At 37.7% G+C, this 18,565-nt stretch overlaps 1 protein-coding gene across 1 annotated transcript in view; it reads right to left on the minus strand.

Moving 5' to 3' along the window:
* The window catches only part of pola1 (polymerase (DNA directed), alpha 1), a 52,105-nt gene that overhangs the window by 33,282 nt on the left and 258 nt on the right, over positions 1-18,565 (minus strand). The window contains exons 2-26 of the mRNA XM_052596018.1: positions 17,661-17,785; positions 17,479-17,575; positions 17,322-17,402; positions 17,110-17,225; positions 16,856-16,918; positions 16,628-16,729; positions 15,771-15,918; positions 15,527-15,677; positions 15,235-15,410; positions 14,908-15,020; positions 14,710-14,823; positions 14,547-14,621; positions 14,312-14,450; positions 14,043-14,197; positions 13,810-13,894; positions 13,207-13,268; positions 13,011-13,100; positions 12,802-12,918; positions 12,542-12,717; positions 12,292-12,421; positions 12,014-12,133; positions 10,082-10,178; positions 9,842-9,966; positions 9,613-9,759; positions 8,965-9,087 (exon numbers count right to left, since the gene is read on the minus strand). Of these exons, the coding sequence (XP_052451978.1) occupies positions 8,965-9,087; positions 9,613-9,759; positions 9,842-9,966; positions 10,082-10,178; positions 12,014-12,133; positions 12,292-12,421; positions 12,542-12,717; positions 12,802-12,918; positions 13,011-13,100; positions 13,207-13,268; positions 13,810-13,894; positions 14,043-14,197; positions 14,312-14,450; positions 14,547-14,621; positions 14,710-14,823; positions 14,908-15,020; positions 15,235-15,410; positions 15,527-15,677; positions 15,771-15,918; positions 16,628-16,729; positions 16,856-16,918; positions 17,110-17,225; positions 17,322-17,402; positions 17,479-17,575; positions 17,661-17,785 (2,927 nt within the window). The remainder of the gene's footprint in view (positions 1-8,964; positions 9,088-9,612; positions 9,760-9,841; positions 9,967-10,081; positions 10,179-12,013; positions 12,134-12,291; positions 12,422-12,541; positions 12,718-12,801; positions 12,919-13,010; positions 13,101-13,206; positions 13,269-13,809; positions 13,895-14,042; positions 14,198-14,311; positions 14,451-14,546; positions 14,622-14,709; positions 14,824-14,907; positions 15,021-15,234; positions 15,411-15,526; positions 15,678-15,770; positions 15,919-16,627; positions 16,730-16,855; positions 16,919-17,109; positions 17,226-17,321; positions 17,403-17,478; positions 17,576-17,660; positions 17,786-18,565) is intronic.

The raw sequence follows: 18,565 nt of genomic DNA on the forward strand, positions 1-18,565 counted from the left end.
AAATCTAGAAAAGAATTTGGCTGTGACTTAACTCAGCAGGTTATTGGCTAACGTTACGAGATCTTTTTTCCTTTTCTTTTGGAGCACAGAAAATGCTGTACCTTATTATTATTAGGCAAATTATAGGCAAAGAAAAATAATGTTATTAACCAGTATATCTTCCACCCGAACTGGTTTCGGAACAGTAATAATATCAGAGGAACACAGGAACAGAAACATTCAAATATAGATTCTGCTTAGAGTGAACTGATTTAATTCTTCTTTTTTTTTTCGTTTTCAAGCCCTGGTTCTGAGTAGCTGCTTGCTTTGCACCTTCAAGGTATAGCATGGGATCTTTTGACTTGGGCAGTCACATTAACAATATTTCTGGGAAATTCTGCAGCCAAAAATGCTGTTTGTTATTAGGGTTAAGGGTTTGCTCAAATCCATTACAACAGAAGTAATATGTGGCATAGCAAGCACCACTAAATATAATACATAAGTCAGCTAGGTGAACGCTACATGGGTTTACAGAGACTTTCCAGAAGGCTGAGATGGCTCTTGTCCTCTGCCTATGCTTTGTACCCAGCTCTCCAGCAGTACCCTTAGAGCCCACACTTAAATTGATACACCATCTGTCTGTGTGAGTGTTTCTGACCTTGAGCAGGTGCGAGTTTACTTCAGAGGGAGCCATAAAGTTACAGCTACTTAGCACTGCAACTGTTTACTGTATTACACAGTTCATTTAGCTTCACCACTAACGCTGACGTAGACAGATATTAAACGAGTTGGGAAAAGGAGAATTGGAGGGATAGAGGTACCAGGACAAAAAAAAAAAACGTAAAAGAGGCTACAGTGATAAGTTAGATTATGTTTGTATGTTTCCATAGCCACTGTACTGTATGTCGGTGTATTATGACAACAGAAAAAGATTGGTGTGAGTGGGGCCCATTGAGCTGAAAGACAAGTCATTCGACTATGGCTCAGAAATGAGAGCGGAGACGGCTCATCTTAAAACACATGCCGACAAACACATCTGAGAGTAAACATACAGAAGGCACAGAGCCTCTGACACCGGAGTCCAGAGATGTTTTGCCAGCATAGGTTTTCTGAGTAAACCATTTTAACAATAAATGACACTTCATTGCATAGCATATTAAAACGATATTATCTTTTAAAGTCTTTTAAAGGAGAAAAGCTGTGAATGTGCCAGTTTAACTAGGCAAATGTAAAACAAACTCAATTTCATAATGTGGTCCATATAGAGTTAAGCATACAGTAATTGTCAATGATTCATTTTAAAAGACACATTAATTCACACATTAATTCAGTAAACTAATAACTGATTCCACCAATTAGAATTAGAATCACTTTAACAGATGTAATAAAAGAACCAGCTCACAAGAGTCTTTTGGTAGTGAACTGGACATAAAAATGCTAATTTGGTGATGAAGTTGTTTAAAACAATGTCTTTACAGTCTCTTTAGATCAGTTTAACACATTATTAATAAATAAAAATATACATTTATTATTTAAAAAATAATAGGCGATATGAGCAAAAATGTATTTATCTGTATATCTCATATTGGCTGATTTGCAGTATACAGTAGCCTATTATCTCGGTATTTTGCATTTGGATTAAACAAATGTAAGCATGTAGGCATATATTGTGTGCAAAATAGGGTTAAAAATCACATTACATTGTAACATTGCAATAAAAAAAATAAAAAACATTTTAAAGCATAAGTTAAAGTTCCTAAACTAAAAATGGAAACAAAAAGCACAGACTGAGTAAAAAAGGCTGTTATGATTACACTTTACAGTTAATGCGATCAAATACACTAACTTGTAGGTTTAAAATTGTACAGGTCACATTTATTGTCCAACTATGAATATTTCAGCAAAATGTATACATTAGACAGTTATTGCGCACCCATTTCATTGAGCTTTGTCTGTTTGGCGTGCATGTGTGCGGTGGCGCTCGTTCTAAACTGAGTCTGTGGAGTTTAGCGGAGAATCGCTACAGCACAAGTTAATGAACTTCAGACAGCAAAATGTAAATTTTCCATGTTTTTTTTTATAACATTTACAGATGAAGAATATACCTGTGAAATGTAGGTTATGATTAGATTAGATTTTGATTAAATTGCACAGCCCTAGTTTAGAGTGACAAATCGTACCAGCATACTTCGAGGTCAAAATGCATAGCCGCAACGCAATAGCTTACAGGATGGCAGGTCTGATAATAGTTGACCCTACACCTTTGAACGATAGCATTTTTATTTTTAATATGCCAACGTATATGCAAAATAAAGGGCTTATTTCTTTACCCAAGATGGGTTTTTTTTGGGTCTCCATCCCATTTAGCTCATTACATTCAATTTACATGGCAAGCTAACCAAGGAGTAAAAATGTCAAATTTTTAGCCATGTCTCTATCTCCAAATAGCAGTGTAGGAAACACTAAACACACAGACAGCTCTAACTCTTCTGTAAATGTTTTTGACATTCTGTACTTTTGTCCGGCGGGCCAACAGTGCCCCATTTAGCCTTTTCTCAGCTCCCTGTCTGACTGCGGGCAGAAGTGACAAAAGTGGACTGTAATTACAAGGCTCAGTGAATTAGCGGCTGTGTCAGAGCAAAAGCCGCCCGTTAGTAAGACGGAAAAGGGGACCGGACCCTCTCCGTCACATGCCTGGGGACACATCTGGAGCGTGACATGATAAAGAGTCAACAGAGGGTTATTATGGAGCCTACCATCAGATCACTAATGCCTCCGTCACACACATCTGACTAATTGTTCTTCTTTGATGCATCAGTAAACACTTTATTTTTTCACTTTATTTTTTTAATGTTACTTTATGAACGGCATGTTACTTAAATTTGCAGTAATGCAAAGTGAAACATGCCATTAAGAAATGAGAATAAATAAGAAACCTACCTTTTTATAACCTATTTACACGCTGATAGATTAATTCAAGTGTCATTATAATATTCAATTTAACAGTTTAATTTGGAAATACATCACTTTATGGAAGTAAAGTCAATCCAAATGCATATTCATCCAAATTGACTCCAATAAGCACTTAATGGAAGGCGATACCAAGCAGTGCATCCTAATGGTGTTAAAATACCACCCCTGAATTGAAGCAACTGGCTCGGATCGCAGTGACTGACAGGACAGGAGAGTTTGGCCCTGTCTACCCATAAGGCCCTCATCCTTTTTGCCCCAATCGACAGGTCTGTCATTAACACGTTCATTTATCTCTTCCCAACCATTTCAAGCGGGCGGCGAAATAGTTATAGAGAAAAAACGAAATCTACGGCTGCTCTCGTAAACAGTTCATTCCTCCTGCCCCGTGGTGCCATTTGCTCGCCAGGGGCATCTGGTCTTCTGTTGGCTTCGGTGCACATCATAGCAGGCATTTTAAGCCTTGGAGCGGTACAGAAACCTTGTAAAAGAAAGTATCTGGTGACGATTGTTTTGAAAAGTGTCCTGCTGAAAAGCATTTTGAGGATGACAGTCCTCTGCCTGAAATAGCAACAGCAACACTGCACTGTCAGGGTGAAATACGTCCGCTGTCATCTCTCTATCCTCTGACCAGAGGATCTAAAATACACACACACACAGGGGTAGATTTAAACCACAGAGGGACGTGCAAAAATTAACTGTGAATGAACATAGCATGCAAACATATTTTTTAGGTAGATGGCTGCATAACAATGTCATCTCTCTGACAATGTGCAAATCATTATCTAAAGGATGTAACAACAGCAAACGGACAAAGACAACAGTACAATGACAGTCAATAGAGATACATTTATGCAACACAGGTGCACACACATTCACAGGCTTTGTGGATCACATGGGCTCTGAGCTCCAAGGGGTAAAATATCGCTGCAAATCCTTTCTCTGATTTAATATGACCGCCTGAAATCACTTCAGCGGCCAGCCTGGCATTAAGAACTGGAGGTAAAAATATCCCACTAAAAAGAGCACAGCGTTCCCTTCCCAAACCCCAACATAATACCTCTGATCAATATTTCCCAACAAAATTTATTAGATCTTGTTTCTGAATTATGAGCTTGAGCTGACACGTACATTTACACACTCATGCGCTCTATTTTCTCATACAGCACAAATAAACTCGACACGAGTTACAAGACCTTTACATCAGTGGGGTCCAGTGCGAGAAAATTTTGGGCCGGTTGACAGCAGTGTTATTATAGTTAACTAGAAAAAAAAAAAAAACTTTAAAAAAAACTATTTGTGGCGGTCAGTTTTGATATTGTGGTGGCTGCCACAAATAAATCAATGTGTGGGAAACCCTGACAAATAAGTGTTAAGTTAGTTTTTTTAAAACCTGTTAAATGCAAATTTTAGAAAATCTTAAAATGAATATTTATTTTTCAAACTGTAGATTCAAATGTTTAGTTCCATAAATTCACCTATAAAATCCACCTATTAACATTTAAAGTGTTTTATTTAATTTATTTATGGGTAATCAGCCAAAATATTTATATAATGATCGGCCAGTAACAACTGTATTGGCCAGAATTTTAAATTAAAATAAAATTAATTATAATAACTGTTGTTGTTTTTTTTCCCTAAATAGGCACACAATAAAGGATGATTGATAATTTTAATGAATTGTCTTTGTTCTAATTGACTTCAGAATCAACAAGCAGTTCTGTTTTATTCCCAAAGGAGGCTGTGGTGTCTGTAACGTAACACTATGTTCTACAGTTTACTGAACTACATCATTGGAAAATTGAGTGACACCTCAACACATGCAGGATGACATGATTCTTTCCACCTATTCATTAACAACTGTAATTCCAGTATCTCAATGAAAGATGACTATTACATAAGAGCTAAACTGAAACATTTCAGTAAGCTGAATGGGGAAACAGGGAGCAAACGTTTATCGTTAAATCAAACAACATTAAAAGAGTCCGCAGAAGGCATTAGTTAAGAATAACACCTCACTCAAGATGCCAGCCTAAATTAAAAGGTGCAAAGCTCTTGAAGGAACTTGTGTGAGGAACGTGAAGCTACGCGAAGCGGACTGCATCTCGTGCCCAAATCCAAAAATATGCTTTGGGCCCTGTGACTATTTGTTAAGTCCAGTGATATCAGGAGCAAATCCCCAACCAGAAGACCACGGGGTCAAACGGTGCATGCAACAATGCCTACAACGGGGGAGGAGGGCACTCACATCTTATTCTGGGAAGGTTAAAAATGACCTTTGTGATTCGGACAACTGGACGTTTCGTCTGAGAGAGCAGAAAGGAAACAATGTTTACTCAGATGACACCTAACTCACCACGACAGCCCACCTCGTCTCACCAACAGCCGCTCGAGATCTGAAGCACAAGGACATGGCATCCATGACAGCATGATTCATTTTTTTTTTTTACCTTTTTGAATTTGTCTACACTAGGTAAAGAAGGGTCCGGGGCTTGGTGGCAAGGCAGGGTGAAAGGTCAGGCTAACTAACGTTCCAGAACCATCAGCAGTCCGTAGCGACAGAAGTTGTAAACATCACTCGATTAACCCCGGACCCAAACACCCTCCCCCCAGCTCCACAGCTGAAGCTCCGCTTTTCACACTGGCTGCCGCACAAAGAGCTCAAAATAAAATTTAGGCACATCAATCAGGACGGACCCCTCAACATGAAACCCTAAACGCCTATTCCATGGCATGCATCTCATACCAGGGGAGTACAGGGTTCGCACCAGAACAAATGTTTCCCTGGAAAGGTCAAGGGCCACAGAACGTCACTTCACAAGTGCTAGTAAAGGCTAAACGCACACAGCTCTTACTAACTGGCCTGCAGGGGGATTTCCCCAAATTGTCATACAGCAAAATAATCTAAACCACAACGGCTTAAGCTGGTTCTAATCAATTCCAAACTGCATTCAAGAAGAATCTGAATCTGTAGTCATATTTTAAAATCAGAAATATAAAATCATTTTGCTGACCCTGACTGTGTCTATAGATTACAAGCAAAAACACAATGTCCACTTTTAAGAACTTCAGCAGGGTATATAAATAAATTTAAAAATGCAAATAAATGCAAAACATCTTTTTCACAAACTACTGAGGTGGGTGTTGAGTTTCAAAAAAAAAAAAAAAAAGGTTCTAGGGGAACCTTAGAAAATTACACACACACACACACATACATATGTATGTTTTTGCCATTCTAATGAAATAATACTTATGTAAACTGGCCCAAAATCAAGAGATACCACTGCTTTAAGAAACTGAACCTATTCCTTCACTCAAAGCAACCAGCAAATAAAGCTCAAAACTTTCTCCCTTGCGGCACCTCTAGACTTCAACCCACTTTACAACACCTGCTGGCTGAATTTACACCCCTGTGGCAGGTTAGAACTAAGCTAGCTTCTCAGAAAGTATTAGCTAACTCTATAAAAAGCAGAGCGCCTGTAATTCTTATCCCAAAACAATGATGGTGCAGACAGCAGATCATCCATCAGAAGATGAGACCGATGCATCTGACTGACAGGATTTAGTGTTTGACGATCGTAAAATCCAATTGTCAAATTAGACAACGGTTACGATCCACGTTCTGAGTGTCTGGCACCAACGGAAGACACGAAAAGAAAATTGCCTCTATGACTTCTTGCCCTCTTAAAAGTTTGAAAAGGATCATCGTGCAGTGAATCCCCTCAGACGCTGGTGCCAAACAGCCGTCATCTCCATCACGGCTCTGAGAATCACCGGGGGCTTGTCCAGATCCCCTTACCATAGGCCAATCAGAAAAGACGAGAAGCTCAGGAGGGCATTCGAACAGGGGCCAAATCAAGCATCTTTATCGCTATGGAAAAAATTACATCTGCAACACCAAAGCCTATCGCTAACACTGTTCTCCACAGATAAAGAAGGCCCTCAATCAAAATATAAATGGCAACTGAATACAGGAGCATTCAAGTCACCCCACTAATGTCAGGATCAACGTAACGCAAGTACGTGTGAGTATTTGTTGCTACCGCCCCCCTTCTATTTCCCATTGATCTCTACCAAAACATCTTAGTGTATAGTTCAGCATCATGCTGGTTGACAGTGGAGAATATGTATCACAATAGGACTTAAAGTATTAAGGTTATTGAGTCAAGCTGGGCTTGTAGAAATGAAGAATTGCATTATTAATATCGTCAGACTCCAGTGAAGTGGTTTAAATACTGCAAAACTGAATTTGAAAAATCAACCTTGCAAGCATTCCTTTTTTCCCCCTCACTGAATTTATTGGGTTTTTAGCAGCTCTTCTTGTAACAAATGAGGCAGTGAAAACCTGTGTTGAATGCTGGGGCTAATGCAAAAAGATTGTAATTATTGGTTCCCCCACCCCACATATCAAACAATGCCCCACAACTCCCAGCAGCACTGTGCAAGAAGGGAGAGGGGTAGGAGCGTGAATGTAGCCATTTGTATAGTTACACCCTGGTGGGTTTTCAAAGTCTGGTCTCATTAAAGTCAAGAGCAAGTAGCCGGCAATCATGCCAAGGAGGTGGCATAAAAGGAACAAGAGATCGAGTCAAATTGGTTAAAGCACAAAAGAGAACAGTGGCTCATGAGGAGGCGAGTGAAATCAGAGCCAGAGGCCTGAGGTGCAGCTCACATGGACACACGCTTATGGATGGATTTAGACTGCTCTCTAGTGGCAGTAACTGTAGATGGCACCTGTGGTTAATAAAGGGCAAGATATGTAATATAACAAGCTATATAGTTCATGTAAATCTATTTCAAGCTATTTTTAACATTTAAACTAACTAAACACTGCATAATTATTTTACATCCGGTTTTATGATCCGATTGAGAAACAAGGTGAACACTTGTGGAAAAAAGTCATACCACAGCAGTGTTGTTATTGTTAACTAAAACTCAAACTATTACAAATCATTTTTGATTAAAACAAGGCTAAGATAAAATAAATAGTATATTTAGACAAATTAGAAATGTTGCTTAGGCAACTAACTGAAATAAAATTCAGTTTAAGTAAAGAGTTGAAGTACTAAATTAATAAAATTAAAATAAAGCTAATAAGAAATGTAAATATTACGGGACCCTGCACATGACATGCAAGAAAAAATAAACAAATCTTGTGTCGATTTACTAATTCATTCCCTCCATTTGCTAAACTGAGCGCAAAATTTAATAATTCGTTCTACCGATTTATAAATCGTGTGCAAGATTTAGCAAATCGGGAGAAGAATTAGTAAACTGTGAGCATAATTTATAAATCGAAGCAACGAATTAGAAAATTGTGCACATGATTTAGCCTATTTTTTTCCTGCATGCCATGTGCGGGGCTCCCTAAAAAAATAAACAAAAAAGCACTATACAAATAGCTAAAACCAGCTTTTCCCAAAAAATTTTTTACAATTAAAAGCTTATTGAAGATAGAGAGAGAGATATATATATATATATATATATATATATATATATATATATATATATATATATATATATATATATATATATATATATATATATATATATATATATATATAAATAATGATATATATAAATAATACTAAAATAACATTGCACCGTAGGAGATAAATGTACAAAAAGAACCCAAAGTAGTACACAGTGGCCTGTAACCTAAATTAAAAAGGACCTCACCCCTATGAAATGTTGGTGTGTGTGTGGGGGGGGGGGGCCAATACGGTCTCAATTTTTGTTTATTTCGTTTAAAAATAGGGTCAACTTTAAAGTCATCTGTATGCTTATATAATCTAAATGTTGACAAAAACTGGCTTTAAAAAAAAAATGGATGCCTTTGTAATTTACAGCCTCCGACAGCAATATGGACCCAGAAAAAATATATAATAAAACCAATGTTTTTTTGTAAAGTAATTGATACAAGACATTATAAAAGGCGAGACCCAAGGTCTTTGTTACATTACATTTAAATAGAGCATATCTAAACAATGTTAAATACAGGATTGTGTTACATACCTCTCTTCCCTTATGAGTGACCAATGCAGCCAAAGGCTTGGCGTAAAAGCGACTGAAGGAAAAGCCAAGGCATCCATACATGCTGTTAGCGGTCAGCTTCAGGGCCTTCTGCCTGATATCATACTAAGAGAAAAGATTCATCAGGGCTTGCATGCAGTGTTTTAAAACAAAAATATGATTAGCAGAGCTAGAAAAAAAGAAACTAGCCAAACTGACAGCTTGTTACAACCCTCTACAGACACCTTGGCAATTTAATAGCCATTGAGTACATTTTTACTTTACTCACCAGACTGAGCTATATATATATATATATATATATATATATATATATATATATATATATATATATATATATATATATATATATATATACACACACACAAAAAAAATTTCAGCTTTTAAATATCTTAAAGCATATCAGTCAGTCAATCATTATATGATAACTTCATCATACTTCAGCAAATAGAATTAAAACCTGGTAACCATGTATGAATGCATATTGATCAGCCAGTGGCTAATACTACGTAGACATTATTTATTTGCCCAGAGTGAATATTTAGTCGCATATGTGAATGATTTACTTGTAATGTAGAGGGCTGTGTTATCAATAAAGCAAGGCTTTGAAGTCTTGCATGGTATTGTACTTACTTGCAAGTACACATCGGGGTTGAGGTCCGCTTGCTTCATTAGCAGTTTAACCTGTCTTCGACGCTCCACAAGTTTTCGAATTTCTTTGGGAAGAATGCCCATCTCCAGACTCTGATCTGGCAACTCGGGAATCTCATCATCATCCTCCTTTAATCATGGAAGTAGTTTAAGGCATGCTCAAAATACATAATCATATCCATGCAGGCAAAGCCAACCACCCACAACGAACCTCCGTTTTCTTGCGTGCATTGGTCGCCCCTCTCTCAACGGTAGTAAAGCAGATGTTGAACTCCTGGATGATGGAGGGGTACAAACTGTTGAAGTCCAACAGGAGAATGAACTTATCATAGAAACCTGATGGAAGAAGATACAATAGATCAACTGGGAGGCACAAACATAAAATGCAAACAACTGGGAGGCAAAAACATAAAATGCAACAAGTGGTATGCACAAGGACATTGTCACTCACCAACTTTTGGGTCCAGCACCAGACCTCCAGCATAAGCTGCCTTCTTCCTTGTTTTATTGGACTTGCCCTTCCCTGAGTCTACATCCTCATCCTCACCCTGAGAGCAGAAATAAAATAATAAAAAGTTCAGGAGTAGTATTAACCCCTTTGCGTGCAAACATCGCTGACGGCCCCAGTTTATTATTGTTTCACTTTCACAGCACATTAAACATCACTGTCTTACTTCATCTGGACAAACTGTGCATCAATGGAAAGTTTAAAGACTCAAGCTTCGATATTTGACCAATATTTTGATAAAACATTGTTGCAGTGACAGATATTTAGTGATTTATGTCAGGAGTGCAAAATAATAAATCCGTATTATGCCACATTTTGAATAGAAATTCACAACTCACTCATATTCAGTCACGTCAAGAGCGGTTTATTTGTGTTCACATAGACTCACTGAACAGCGTCAATAAGGATTTACAGACCAAAGATGCATATCTGCGGAGATATATGGATATATTTACTGATGTTTACTTCATATTTCTTCAGACAGAATCGTCATTTCTATTCATTTTCCACGGATTTACACGATCAGATGATAAACAGCCTCTCCCAGCGATCTCTGTGTGCGTGCAGTAGTCACAGCTCGTGCGGTGTGTGACTCAGACTCTGATTGGGTCTTTCAAACGTCAATCTTAGAGTTTCATATCTGGACACCGCCCCATCGTGTCACATGCTTCCTGCACACTTCCTGGTAGTTATCTGGCCAAAACAACACTGAAACACCTCTGTACACACAAAATATCCGAATAATAAACCCGCGATTACGATAGTAAAGCTTGGTATGAGAATTTCTTGAGATCTGGGGCGTTTTTATTAAAAAAAATCGAAAATGTACATCGGAAATGCTAACTTGTGCAGCGATGAAAAAGGCTACAAATAACATATTTTTACAACAGTAAACGACCAAATTCCACCCCTGATCGCTAAAGGAAGTTATTATAAACACTCGATCGGGGTTTAAAGTGAGTTTTGAGTAAAAGTGTACTAATAATTTCATAAATTGTCAGATGTAGCTTGATGCTAACGTTAGCACCAATGCTACTAATAGCAGGTGCTTTTCTTCTTCATAATGCATTTTTGTCTCAATAATTCACGTAAGGTCGTAAGAAAATGTTTTGTTGTATTTTTATAGTAAGACTTTTGATAAATAAGGGCTAAATGCAAAGAGAGACTGAAGTGAGATCGCTGCTTTGTTGCTTTGTAAAGCCTGAAAAACCACAATCAAGGCTAATAAAGGTGGAATAAAAACAAAAGAATAATGATAAAAGAATAATGCGGATAATGTGTCATACTTGGCGGAGGTGTGAAAGAACCGTTTGGTGAGAACAATACAATCATGATTCGGGCAGTTTTCAACAGTGAAACATACACATGTTTACATGTGAGATCTTACAGAGATGACAAGGGCCATAAATCAATCTGATTAGCCTTCTCTAAAAACACACATGACATGGCCTTAGAAAATATTTCATAAAATTCACAGTTTTACAGATTCGATTATGAAATTTTTTATGAAGTCTTGGAAGACTTGTGGCCTTAGCTACACTGTGTTTTCAAACTCATTTCCTACATCAACATTTTTTTAAATACATTTAAAACATATGTTTTTAATATTTTTATTTTTGTTTTTATGTTTGAGCTTATATATCTCTATTATCATAACAGTCTGAGTGATTCTGATTCCTGAACAGTAAACTTTAAAGTGTCAGCTTTGTGAACAAAGGTTGATTATGTATCTAGTCAGAAAGAATCATGAGCAGAAACCTTTTTATTTTGGGTATGTAATTTCGGTCTCCATGCCAAAAAGGGGGGTTACTAGTAAGGGGTTAATTAAGGTTAAATGGTGTGATAGCTGCAATAATGGAGGGAGGAATCTGATACCATATCTTGCTGTGGCTTCTTGAAGAATTGTTTGTCTGGAACAATGAAGTTCTTCTCATGGAAAGCATGGAGCAGTAGGTACTCATTCCTCTCAGCACGCCCTCCCATCAGAGTACGAGACTGTGAGAGAATAAGCATTAAAAGAGAAAAGCATGACATGTATGCATCAATAATAAATTAATTATGTGTTTTATCATTTACGTGTTTTATACTAATTTTAATACAAAAGCCAAGCTAGGATGTGGTTTGCATATGTGTAGTTTGTCGAGAAATCTTACCATGACGTTACCAGCAATGTTAGTGATCTGCAATGCCAGTGGCAACACATTCAGCTCACACATGATTTGCAGAATTAGCTTGGCATCCATCCAGGTAAGCTCCAAAAGGTAGAGTAAGTGCGGGGAATCACTATGGAAAAAGGAGAGGAAAAACAATGCACAACATAGAAATATGTAAATACTGCTGGAAACATTCTGGATGAGGATCTGAAGCAAGGACTCAAGTTCAACCAAACAGGTGGCAACTAACCTGTAGAAGTTCCTGATGTTTTCTGGTGGCACCACCACCCTCTCTGTCTTTAGGATCTGTGCAGCCAGCTCAGTCAGGTGATAACTCTTACAGCGGATCAGTTCTTTGGCAGAGATCTCAACATCACAAACCAGGCGTCCACAAGTGGCACTCTTCTCAGCAAAGCCACTGCGACCCTGAGATAAGAAGAAAAAAAAGATTAAAACATGATAAAGATCATAATCTTATATGACTTCCAGTCCTCAAAGAATTCATCGCACCCCCAGTTTTGGCATGTTGGCTCTTCTTAGACGGCCGATCTTTGACCAGTGAGGCACTTTGCACACATTGATTCTCTGCAGGAGAACTTCAAGGTCAAATCCAAAGATGTCATGCCCCTACAGCACCAAAAGGAAGACGTGATCGAATTAGAAAAAATAAATTAAATGCACCAGCAACACACTAGGTGAATGCATGCATTTGAACTCACAACGATCACATCTGGATCAATCTTGTGCATCTTGGCCAAGAAGAAGCCCAGAAGTGTACGCTCTGTACCAGCAATATCTACTATACCGTTCTGAGTCAAAAGAACAGTCAAAAACAGCAGGGGTTTATTAAATGCACCTCATAATTCATAATTCCAAAACAAAGCAAGCTTCATCTATTAGATAAGAACAAAATACCTTTTTTCTAACCGCATCTTTAAAGTCATATGGAAAGATACAGTCGTTGGGCTTGCTCACCACTACAACAGAAAATAATTAGTTACACAAGCTAAAAATAAGCTGTGACATTATTAAAATGACTCGGTTTAAATGTAACCCTTATAATGCACGGTAAACTAAATATTTTTGCATTCTGGGTCAGTCAGTTTTGACATTGGATTTTATTTAAGTCATATCTGATGAACAACTTCTCTTTAATGAATTGTACAAACTTTCTATACTTAATGTAAAAAAACAATAGGTAGCAGCAGTATAATGTCCACTTTTTCAAACTTCCATTAATTTGGTCTTTTGTAATCCTTTTCAAATGTAGTTTATTTTGTCTATCACATACATTCGCTGTCTCTTTAGGTTTGTGCATGGATACTCATATTTAGCAAGACAATTCAGTCTCAAATGAGTCTTAGTGGGAAAAACTCATAGCTCACAGATAAATGAAATAATCTCTTCTGACTCAAATGACCTGAATGTGTTGTAAGGCTTAAAACAAGACCGTTTTGGCCTTTTTGTTGAGGGTATTACTCTCACGAGCATATTCAAATGCAGAGTGATGGAACTCACCACAGAAATGGGTCTGGAAAGGGGGCCGTGGGGGAGCTTTGTCCAGAGGAAATTGATGATGAATGAGGGCAGAGAGGGAAACAATCTGCTCAAGGCAAAACACAAGCAGAGGAAGTGATAGTGAACTCATTTAAAGCCATACTGCAGCTGATCTATGAGTTAATGGGGAATGATTCTATAATCAGTCATCAGAGGCCTGCAGACAGGTCAGAGGTATCAGACCCAGATTTTACCTCATTCTGGTGAGTCTTTGGGTTCTGCACAGTCTTAAGGCTTATAGACATGACGACCAGTGGAGGCGGAGACAGGTCTTTAACTACTGAGATCAGGTCAACCTTCTGTGCAACAGCCTCCACTTTAGACCAGCTAATAGGCTGATTGCTCAACTCTAGAGGGCAGTGAGAGTGGACACAGTTAATGATTAAAGTATGTGGACAGTTATCAAGTTTTACTGGAAATACAGAGCAATGGTATGTTTGTGTATTTTTAAATATAGACTCACGAGGGGTCTTCACATCAAGCCAGCAAGGCCCCCGGATCTTTCTGTTGAGGAGGAAGTGTTCTAAACTAGAGGTGTTGGCTCCAAACACATGGGAAAATGTAGAACCCTTCAGCTCAGATGGCAAAGGAGGAAGTTCAGCCTACAGAAACACAATATACACATCACAAAAAATGTCTCGGATGCCAAGATTCCAGGAAGTTTGTTTTGAGTTTACAAGTGAGAGATGTTTACTCACAGAGTATTTGACTTCAAGGTACTCGCTCTGTGAGGGGATATCTGGGATTTCAAAGGCGTAGCTCTTTGTCACAGGCTGTTGGAAAAAGGGAAGCAGAGTTTATAACTTTGTATTTGTAGCACCAAAGGTAACTTAAACAGAAATGATAGGTATTAGCAGTTACCTTGGACTTAAACTTCATGATTTTGAACTTCTCAGACAGACCGTTGAACTCCTGATACACATCCATCATTCCTACTGGACTGTCTGTCTGCTCGCCAGTTGCCAGATTCACTTTCTAAAATTACACAAACACAATTTAAAAAAGGTGAATTAAAGGTGCATGTTTTGTATTTGCACGTCAACTCAAAGGTGGTTTTACATGTTCTCTGGGAAGGAGATACATCGTCCTCTCAATGTTTTTTACAGCAACACAACAGCTGACATGTGCTTCAGCTGACTCAATCCAGACTTTTCCAAACAGGTACACCACCCCTGGAGAGGAAGACACAATTAAACTGTAAAATGCCACTTTTAAGCATTGCAATTATGTAGGAATAAGAAGGAAAAATGTAGTAAATTGGGCATTTGAAGTCAACGCATGTGACTATATGACCTTCAATCATGGGTCACAAAATGAAGCTAAAACTATTAGAATGGATTTGTATGCACATTTATTATGCAAAACCATGGAGGGGGAGATGCTCACCAGGTTGGTTGTACTGGTCTTCAAAAGCATCTAACCAGTAGAAGCGGAAGACCATGTCTCCATCAGGTCCCTCCACTAGCGGGAGTTGGCTGGAGTCCACCTGCACTTCCACAGGAGCCTCGATAGGTTCCCCCTCCTCAATCTTCTCCCAGCCCATGCCACCACCCAGTCCAGATCTGAGGAGCACAGACAAGATGGTTATGGCAGAAAACGGCCTTCTTTGTAGGAGGACTGTCACATCAATTCATATATAGACAATTCTTAATACAAAGCCTGTGTGTTGCGGACATACATTAACATCTCATCCTGTGGCTCCGTCTTGGGCTCCACGTTAACATTGGAGGTGGTCTCAAGCTCCGCCTTCACTTTCACAGGCTCCTCCTCAATGTTCTCTGCCTCCATGGGCTCATCAAAGTCCATCTCATCAAACTCAATTGCCTCTTCTAAATACAAATATAAAATTACAATTACAAACAATATATTTTTTGAATTGCACCCAAAGTCGGTGGGAAGGAAGACGGGCAGATATACTGTACCTTCAGGCTCCTCTGCCTGGGGCTTCTTTATCTGTGTAGCAGCTGGTTTACTAGGTTGAATGTGAGCAGAAGACCTGGGTGAAGGGTCAGCTGGAGGAACCCGTGTCACCACTGGTCTGGGCTTCGACATTTGAACTCCAGGTGACTCCTGAGAGATATACAAAAGTTTTAATAGAGAATTAATAGTTTTTTTCATATACTAATCCAAAACCATGTAAACATGTCTAATGCATCTTCTCAAAAGATAAAAAAAAGTCTCTGATTCTAACTAAGGTTGGATTTATTTGATTTAACCTGTTAAATGTCACCCCGTCCTGTATACGGGACGCCTACGTTGACTATACTATATTACAATCAAATTTAATCTAATCTTGACAAACTATGTATCGTTGGAAAGGTCTAAGACTCCCAAATATATATTATACCAATAGTTTTTGTTAAAAATTATTTAGGAAAAGTAATAGATCAATTTATGACAAGAGTGCACCCTCAGAAATCTACATTACAAAAGGAGCTTTGACCTTTGTTTAAAAAAAAAAGACTTCCTCGTTGCCTTTTTCTCTATCACATTTTAGAAATCATCAGAAGTTATATATCACTTAAAAACATAAAATCTCAAAATTCATCCTTTAAAACCCATTTTAAAAACAGACATTGCATTACCATGTAAATGGCACATCAAAATCATGTTACAAAATGTTTTCAGTCAAGGATTATTAAAATTTAGGTTTGTATCATGCACATTCAAGTCTATCTTCAAAAACGTGAGTGACAGTTAACATGTTAAAAATAAAAAAAATAAAATAAAAGTAAAAATAGTACTATTGTGAAACATTATCGCAATTTATAATGACTACCTTTGGCACCTGTGGCTTGACTGAAAAAGGATTCATCGGCGATCCCAGTGTTTTCTTCTTCTTCAAAGTAATGACTGGTGGTGGAGTGAGCAAAACTGGTTTCTGGGAAACAGTAAAATGGTCATTTGGTCATATACTTGCAATAACTGATATACTGTAGTACAAACACTATAGACAGAAAGAACCTACAAGATGCCTGATTTGATACAAAAGGTCATAAACATTCACCTCAGAGTGCAGATCCTGCAGAATATCTCCCAGCAGATCATCTTGAGACAAATCCACATGTTTCTATAATGCAAACATAAATACAATTTTATTACACTTCTCTGACCTTTATTACAGATGCCAAATAAAGACAGAACATTCCTTCATATTTAAGAACAGGTTCATTTAATTAATGTTAGAATTAAACATTTACATAAAGGCCTACATTATGCAAAAATACCAAACGGTGAACAAAGTGTCAAAGTGACTCATACCTCAGCAGGTTTCTTCACACTGCTATTCATGAACATGCTTTTAATGCTGTTGGGTTTACTGACAGACACTTTTTTCACATTCTTTTTCGAATCCCCTCCCTTTCCACCTTGTTTACCTGTTTACAGTTAAATAGAGGGCAAAAATAACTGGTAAATACAATTCAGGCAAAAATGCTCAATATTGCAAAAACAAGAAAATAAAAAGGACTTACTCTTAGAATCCTTCTCCAATGCATCATCATCCAAATCTTCATCAAAGATTTCTCTGCCATCCTCCACATACCCTGTCCCATCTATTAAAGAGAGCAGACATTCAGCTGGTGACCATTTAAGCACTGAGGTCAGTAGAAGTATGAAAATGTGACTGACCATCATCAATGATCCAATCATCATCCTGCCTCTCCCGCACCATTTTCGAGTACTGCTCTTCATCCACCTCCTCATAGACGCTGGTGAACTCCTCCACCTGATCAGAACACAATGACAAAACACTGGAACAACACGGAAGACGTGTACATCAAGAAAACACCAAAAGCAGGCATGCAACTCACCTCATATTTAACCTTCTCTCCCTTCTTGGCTCGTTTAAGTTGCTCTAAAGCCGACTTGCGTCCCACTTTCTCTTTCTTCTCCCGCCTGGAACGTGAAGTGGCAATGCCACATGTGTCGGACGTGTCTATAGGACAAAGAAATGTGCTCCAGTAAAACCAAACTGCATTTAGTTAAAACATATTATATAGAAAACTGTAAAATGACAGGTCAGGAGTGACATATGAAATTAAAATGGATGGAAGATTATATATATATATATATATATATATATAAACATTGTTTTATGTATTGTAATATATATATATATATAGAGAGAGAGAGAGAGAGAGAGAGAGAGAGAGCGAGATAGAGATACATTATTATTAATATTATAAACACTAAGTATTGTATTAATTTCTTTAAGATACATAAAATAAAACAATTAAAATTATGTCTGATAATGTTTTTACTGACATATATAGAAATATATTTCTAAAAATAAAACTATTTGTGCAGATTTCAAATAAGAAACGGTTTATGGTTATTATTATTATAAAAATTACTAAGGTCCGAGATACACATATTTATCAAATATATTTATTAAATATGTTAATGTGAATGTATAAAGATCTATTACATACAGGAAACAGTTATAACCCGATCATTTAATAAGAACTTTTGTGTCAGTTAATGGAAGCGTGACGCTTAACGTTACAAAGTGAATCATTCGGTCAACGTCACTGTTGACACTTCGCGTTCAATTTACATTCAAAGACTGAAGCATCATAATTACTCAACAAAAGCATATTACACTTTACATAAAAGCATATTTTAGCGATTGGTGCAGGTAACGTTATATTAGTTCAATATATTAGTTCGCGCCGTCTGAGCAGGCATCCATTAAGCTGCCTGTCTGAATGAATTG

Source organism: Carassius gibelio, chromosome B24 (assembly GCF_023724105.1).
Source record: "Carassius gibelio isolate Cgi1373 ecotype wild population from Czech Republic chromosome B24, carGib1.2-hapl.c, whole genome shotgun sequence".
Lineage (NCBI taxonomy): Eukaryota > Metazoa > Chordata > Actinopteri > Cypriniformes > Cyprinidae > Carassius > Carassius gibelio.